The sequence below is a fragment of the Misgurnus anguillicaudatus genome, chromosome 10 (genome assembly GCF_027580225.2).
Source record: "Misgurnus anguillicaudatus chromosome 10, ASM2758022v2, whole genome shotgun sequence".
NCBI classification, from domain to species: domain Eukaryota; kingdom Metazoa; phylum Chordata; class Actinopteri; order Cypriniformes; family Cobitidae; genus Misgurnus; species Misgurnus anguillicaudatus.
The window spans coordinates 36,421,998-36,430,000 of NC_073346.2; the positions used below are offsets into that span (position 1 = coordinate 36,421,998).

The 8,003-nt window shown below is 35.4% G+C and overlaps 1 protein-coding gene across 6 annotated transcripts in view; it reads left to right on the top strand.

Moving 5' to 3' along the window:
• The first annotated feature begins 45 nt into the window (after positions 1 to 45).
• LOC129448687 (protein rapunzel) overlaps positions 46 to 8,003 on the top strand; it is an 11,009-nt gene continuing 3,051 nt past the window's right edge. For 2 of the 6 annotated variants that reach the window (XM_055211243.2, XM_055211244.2), the window contains exons 1-2: positions 1,562 to 1,658; positions 5,915 to 5,967. Coding sequence is in view for 3 of the 6 variants with exons in the window: in XM_055211248.2 (XP_055067223.1) it covers positions 7,812 to 8,003 (192 nt within the window). In the remaining 3 variants the exon portion in view is untranslated. Of the gene's footprint in view, positions 187 to 1,561; positions 1,659 to 5,914; positions 5,968 to 6,692; positions 6,996 to 7,791 lie in introns of those variants that run through there. The other 4 variants (XM_055211248.2, XM_055211247.2, XM_055211245.2 and 1 more) reach the window with 4 other exon arrangements.

Genomic DNA, 8,003 nt, shown 5'->3' on the forward strand with positions numbered 1-8,003 from the left:
GGAAATGCGCATCATTGAACTAACGGTCTTACATCTTTTTGCAATGGGGTTTATGTTTAAATTGTGTGTAATGATAGAAAACAGTGGGCTGAGCTCTTCGTTAACACTCCACGCGCGCTCTGTCCAACACAGTCTCTGTCAGCTTTGCGCACCTGCAGTTTCCATTAGTTTTGCGCGACGCCGGTGGTAAGAGCTTTTTACATTACATTATAATTACATTAAATTTTGTGTTATTTTGTAGATTGCGTCCACAAATTAATGAAGATGCAGACTAACAGATGTTTTGTGAGAATACATTCGTGTTATATAGCACATTAAAACCATACGTGGTTTGCACCATATTGTTCTATTACTACACAGGTGCTGCATGTGCCGAACTAAAAAAAAGTTTTTTCATAGCATTGAGTTATTAGTTTCTCAGACGTTATGTTGATCTGCACTTTGCTGTGATTACACTTTAAGAATATAGTTTCTGATTGCATTGTTTTTAATGTTTCTAACAAAGACTTGATGCAGAGTATGTTACTTTGATAAAGCATGATGTAAGAAAGCATGATGTCACTTTATTATGCACTTTTTGATGGATGGTAGTTTTCATTTGCTAATATCTACATGGCACCATGTATATGTGGAATAAATACTATGTAACAGTTCTTGTGCTAAAGACTACTTAAGCTCTTATTTGCTTCTCTGCACATTTGAGATCTTGTCTTTTTTTGTACTTTCTTTCCTTGCTTAACTTTGCTTAAAATGTTCAGTGAATCTAAATACTTCTTCAATATCATGCAACTTCTTTATCAGTGGATTCTCTATAAATGAAGGAGAGAATGAAAGGGCTCAATTCAGAGCATGTTTGTTGTCTCAAAAGGAAAAGTGGTTTGGAGAGGTCTGTGCCACAAGGCAGTGTGTAGGATGTTGATAAAGAGGCTTTTCATTCTGTTATAAAACCATGATTCAACACAAATCCATGTCAAATCGTATATTTTATCCCTGTTGGTGAGTAAATTTACATATATATTTTTAGATTTTCCTAAAAATAAAGCCAGCACAGCTTTTTCTTTTCATGTAATAAACAGCTATCCAATGTGGACACACACCCAAGCCATTGGAGAGGCATCACTCCTAACTCTGCTCCATAGGATGGCTCGTATTTCAATAACCTATTTTCGAAAAATTGGTTTATTCCAACCCTTATTTTTAATTTAAAACTTAATTTTAATAAAAAGTCATCCACAAATAGCTTTCACCTATTGTAACCCATGTCAATGCTTGGCAGCTGGCCTCTTTGGAGGCACTTTGCGCTCTCAGCTGCCTCCAGAATCACAGTTGGTTCTCTGTATGGGACTGTCTGACAGTTGGAAGGCTGGAATATTTGAATGTCATTGGGGGAGGTCATCTGTGCCTTGAGGAGGGGGCTGGTCAACAGGGCTACATAGATGATATTATAATGGTGCAAGTGAAGACTTGCATTAATGTCATGTCTAAAGGGCCCATTTTGAGGCACCAGGGGCCTATAAAACCTACCAAAATGGCATAGTACAATTTGAACACCCCTCCATATTGAGCTAAAATGGTAGAGACTCTATTGCAGTGATTGCTGGGAAGAAGAACTGCAGTCGGGATTGGGACTTTGGAGAGGGTAGTAGCAATCTTAAAAGGTAAGAGGAGCTATGCTCCCCAATGGCCAGGTCAATAATGGATGGATGGGATCATTGAGATGCACACTGGCTCTCATGCTTGCCTGTATATGGATTTTTATAGTTTTTACATGGTATATGTATAGGGTTGAAAATGGATATCATGTTTAGCATGAACAATACGCAGATTGCTGCTAGGGGGAGCTATACCAGGGCAGACAGCAGCTAGCTGCAAGTGATTCACTCCATTTAGGCTTTAAATGTTATAAAATACTCTCATACTTTGAGAAAAAACATAAAGATGATGTATTGTTATGTTTTGGCATGATTAAGTTGGCCACTTATTGTTTTTTTGTTGGACCATTGGCTGCTTTTCTAAGGGAAGTGTCTGTGCTGACAAACAGGCAGTGCTCTGTGAAAGAAAGAGAGAAAACTGTTAATAATGGTTTAGGAAGAATAAAAATGCATTTAAACATACTATAATCATGCATTTCATATGTTTGTTGTGTATTTTGAGTGTTTTTTAAGTAAGATTTTTGACACATTAGCTACTCTGTGTGAGTTGATAAGGAGTTTTAAAGATGGCCGCTCCTCTGAGCAGTAAAAGCTGTCACTTCCTGAATGAGACGACACTCTGCATTGTTTATCATTGTGCTTAAGCATTTTAAACTGTTTTCAATTAAAACTCTAAGGAAAAAACTCTAAAGTCATTATATCTAACTCTTAAGTAAACAAGTTTTAGGGTCATCAGGGGTTATTAGCTTCAGAAGCTTAAGGATATGAGACTCAGGCCTGAAGTTCATCACAGACTGTTATTTTTAGTAGTAATTACTTTAAGTTGAAGATCAAACACTATTTTTAAGTTATTTTGAATCAGTGAAATGGATATGCTTTCTTCAGATCTAAAATCAAATTTCTGGTCTTCTCCTTACAGTTTATGAGTGTTTATGTTTATAATGTCCACAGACACTGTTTGGTGCATGTGGTGCGTATCTTGTTTGACCAGTTTGACCCTTTTAGGTACTTTAATATCCAGCAAATAATGATTTATCATCAGTTTATATTGGCAGCTATTCTGCTGGGAATAGAGACATTGCTTAAGACCAAAATAAATTATTCAGTTAAAGTAATTTATTTTAATAATCATTTTATCTATTTTTGAATAAACATCAAAAAGGTGAAGGGATACATTGAAGTGATTAACTTAAGGAAGAATAATGGCTCAGGTTATGTAGTTTGTAGCAACTCTGCTATTTTGAGCATAAAAACATCCAGCATTTAAAGGGTTAAATTTTACTCCTCTTTAGAGTATCACAATCAATCTCGCCCTGTCATTCATAGTTACTCGCTGAGGTTTTTAATCAGACATCTAAAAATGTAAATTATTGCCCCCTCTGGATGGATCAGGAAAAATACTCATGACTTCAGTATAGAGGGGAACGATTCATTACCATTCAAAAGTTTAGAGTCACTTGAGTCAAATTTTCTCTTGACATTAAAACCCTGTTTATCTGATGGCATAAATGTTAAAATTAGTTTTGGATACAAAAATATAATTGTGCAAACATCTTAGTTTCCTTCATTACAAAGCTAAATGTATTTATTAAGAACATTTTGAAATGAATGACTTGTATTGAACAGTGGTGGCCGGTGACTTCTTTTTTTCAAACAACTTTTTGTTATATAAAAATGGCATCCTAACCCAAACCCCAATTCTAACCCCAACTCCAATTGACCATGGCTTACAAAAACATGGAGAAACCTGTATATTAAATAACCTCCTTAAGCAAATCTGAAATCTAACCCTAAACCCAAGCAAAAATGGTTTAAAAAATTGAGAAACCAATAAATAAAACGACAAAAAAGATGCACCGTTAAGTGAATGGGAAGGACTGGCGTATCATATGCATGCCAAAGTGGAATTTGGCGTATGTATTGCACGATTTTTACACTTCGTGCTATTTATACGCATCTAAATGAACCTTGGTAGGTGCATCACTTGTCAAAATAAGTGCCTGCCTAAAGTGTTTGATAAAAGAGACGCTCGCGTTTGCCAGATACTCACATAATCTAATCAGAGTTTACTGTTAAGGGAGCGTCTTGCGAGTATTTTGTAAACGCGAGGGTCTCTTTTATCATAAACGGTTTTGACGTGTGTGCAGCAGGCACATATTTTGTCAAAACACGTGATGCATATGGTTCACATGAAGCAACAAACACATATTTTGAAAACACAACACACACGACCCTCCGAACACAGAAGCCGCCATTGGTATTGAATAATCAAAAGAGTCCAACATCTTAAACTTCTTCAATACTGTTCAATAAAAATCAGGGTGAGACCTTAAGAAGTTACTTGATTTGAAAAGACAGCTTAAATATATCATCATGTAGTGTGGATTAGTTTTTTAGGCACAACATAATTCCCGAAGGTCTGTTTATGTTATTCCACACTCTCTAAAGAAAGGTACAAAAGTTGTCACTGGGTACGTAACTTTTCAATTAGGTACACTTTTGTACCTAAAAGATGCATATTTTCCTTAAATGAACACACTGGTTCCTTAGAGCAGTAATTCTTAAAGTGTGGTCCAAACCCCCCCAGTGGTCCGCCAAAAGATGACATAAACTAGGCAAGTGTTTATACAAAATCGTCACTTATTTAAGTAGTTTTTTAATGCACTTGCGAAACTGTGATATCAGTTCTTGCCATTCTGTTTTAATAACGTAAAAATTGATCGGTGGCTAAACCAAAGAGGAGTCAAAAGCACCTCAGTTTTAAACTAATGGCTCTTTGGAATGACATTAAGTGGGACCTAGGCTGTTAAAGTATGTTTATGTTATAGTAGTTTTTTTTTTGCACATGTGCAGTTTGTTGTTCATATTAAGCTGCAACTCATTTCACATTTACTTTTTTAAATGAAATAAAATTCATATAATAATTTCTTAACATAGTATTGCATTTGTGTATAAAAATAGTTTTTTGACTTGAAACAGTTGCATATTAAACTTAAATTTAGCTTATCCTTCCTATTTTGTTGTTTTTTTGGGGGCGTGTTAAAGTGGGATTCTGTTAGGTGGTCCTCAGAAAAAAATTGGAATATAAAGTGGTCCTTCCTTGGGCTGAATAAGTTTGAGAAACACTGCCTTAGAGGTACATATCTGTACCAAAATGAAACATATTAGGACCTTCTTAAAAGGTACAGTCCCAGTGACAACTTTTGTACCTTTCTTCTCGGAGTGCACAGTTTTGATGAGTTTACTATTATTATAAAATATGAAGATAATATTAAAGTGAGAAAAAGAGTCTACACTATGGAAAAGTCATGTAAACGCGGTCAAAAGTCCGTTTTATTTGAAGTTCATGCCCTTTTGTTGTTTACAGTCAAGAATATTAACACTCAGCCTGCTTACCAATTCGCCTTATATGCCCTGAGCCATAATGGGACAGTATGGCCATTTGGTTGCATTATCAGAGATAGGACATACTAAATCTAATTTTGACTACTATTTAGTAGTATTCGAATGCAGGGTAAGTTTGACTGAAAAAATCAAGAGGATATCTGTAACAGGCGTCAGAGAAAGTTAGGCTGACTGAACAAAAGATACTGTGAGGAGCTTGCTTTATTTTGTTGATATAAATAGTCTTTTACCAAGTTTATTCAAATCTACTTTTACAGGTTTTAGAGAAAAATAAATCGAAAACAACTTATTTAGTTTTATTATTTGTTATTGAACCTGACTCTTACCATGGGCAAAGCCATAGAAGCTAGCATTGAAAAGAAAAGATAAAAAGCAAGAGATAAGAAATCTAAAGATGCAATCAGATCTCTCAAGGACACTGTCTAGATTTGTAAGCTTTTAAATGGGGGAAATGAGCTTTATAAAGTCTCTATTTGAACTTGTGGGCCAAAACAAGATCCTTTTTGTACTGTTTTGTTTAATAAACTTTCATGTTAGGAAGGTGGGCTGTTTATGGTTTTTGGTTTTAACCCTATAATATTAGTGTGAAACTCATAGTCATATTCTCCAATGAGTCATCATGTAACAGTGAGATCAAGAAACATTTCCATTTCCACTATATCTGTGTTAAGTGTTAGGTTATATCTTAACCTCATGACAGCTATAGATGAATGCGATATAATGCAAAGCATTACTGATTTGCATAATGTGTATTTTCACCCCCTTTTCTAACAGTTTTTTTCTAAACTATCACAAGTCATTTAGTGCAAACTATAAGTCAGGCTGCTACATAACATTTTTTCTCTCTGTTTCACCAGATACCTGCAAAGAAAACTGCAATCTCGTTTTGGGATATTAATCCTACTGCAACGTAAGAGTTTATTTTCTTTCATTCTATTTGTTACAAATATGTATTACAGAATAAAATGGTTACTTTGTTTAAATTAATTTACAAAAGGGCCGTCTAACATCACAGCCACATCTGTTGTGAACTTGACTCTTGCGCAGCTGTTGAAATGACAGCTGATGTGAACAGTTGTCGACAGCCTATCCTATCAGTTTGACTTTTGTACATCTTTTGTTTTTGATTTTAAAGGTTATAAAAAACAAAACTAAAATGTCCATGATCATGAATTTACATTTTTAAACAATACAACTGGGAATACCTGCAACCAAAATATTTTTACACACGAGACGTCATTGAAATTCATTTCTGTCAAACTTGTTTGAGTTATTTAGTTAGTAGTGATTATAAAAATAGCCGTACAAATGGCAACTGACGTGAACAGAGCTGCCAGCGTCCTCTCCTCCAATTTTTCACTTTTGTTTAGGTTTTGCTTATTGTTCAGTGGTATTTTTCTCACTTAACAGGAAATACCTGCAACCAGATTTTTTTATGCATTGCATTTCATTTATAAAACACGATCGGAATGAATTTCTTTTAAAGGGATTCACTTAATTAAATGTTATATCCAATTTACATGTGTTCATTTCTTATGCACTATATTTTTAGACTCAGACAATAGTAATACATACTGAATGCTTCATCTTTTTTTATAAACCCAGACAAACTAAATCTAAATCACTCATCTGCTCCATTGTTATTCATACTTGCCACTAAGCGACTATCTACTGCCTTATAACTCGGCAAGCAGCATTGCAACCATTTTCCAAGCAGGGCGTGTGTTGAACAGAAAGACAATGCGGAAAGGCTGCATGAGTGCTTTTTTTCTGTCTAAGCCAATGAGCATTGCTTTGCTATGAGTCACTCCCTCATCCTGCCCCTATATGACAGAAAGGGAGGGGTTGTGTTTCTCAGAGCCGACTGTGAAATGGTGGCTGCTGCTTCAAAACAGCAGCTGTGCCATTAGGAACAGAACAACCACAGACGCATAACAGGTAAGATTCATCGCTCGGCCCATTTTATTGCTTTTCAGGTTTACTGAGCGTGCATCTGTGATGTAAAATGGAGTAATTTGATGCGTTTCATGTAATAAAATGTATTTTAAGTGTGTGTTTCCTCCACCCTTCTTCTTAAGCTAAACGTGTTAGCCTGATAATAAGCTGTACTGTATTATCACCATTCATTCAGTGTAGAAATCTCATGTAACAGGAAAAAAGTCAGTCGAGTATAGAGTTTAGTTTAGAGTAACAAGATTAGAACCACAAGTATGACATCATTCCTTTTGCAATGTAGATAATGTTGTTTTTTGGTTATGTCAAACCCACATAATTTCTCTACTGCATTGTTTCTCATAGTAGATCTACTAGTTTGGTCTCTTTTCCTGTACAGACAAGTTTACATTATAGTACGCTGATAATTTAATCCATTATTTTGTATGGATATCAATCTTACTTCCTGTAAGGAGTTTTCAAAGCACAAAATCCTGTTAGCAAAATTAAATTCTGTATGAACTTTAACCTGTTTAATGTTAGTCTTAAATCGAAGATCTTTTATAAAACATTGTCTCACTTTTAGTACTTTTAATATTTTAATAAAAGATGTTAATAAGGTAAATATGGGAATCTTCATTACTGGACAGATTCAGGACTGGACAGCAACCTTTGTATACTCCTGAAAGAAGGATTTTATTTGTATATGATTTATCAAAAGCAGGATTAAAAACTGAAATGGAATTACCAAAACATTTTATGGTCTCCGCTGTTTCTTAAAATCAGTTTCCTTTCATTTCAGATTCACACAATACTCTCACAATGGCAAATAAACAAGAGATCCGAGTGACTGCGGTCAAAGTGCTGGGCTACGTAGAGAAGGTCTCCTCCTTCGCCGCCTCTATCGATCCTCTCTTTGGGATTGTGACATCTGTAGTTGGGGTGGTCAGGAAAGGCCTGGTGGCCGAGGAGGACCATGAGCTGGCCCAGGACTTCAAACAAATCCACGAAAAG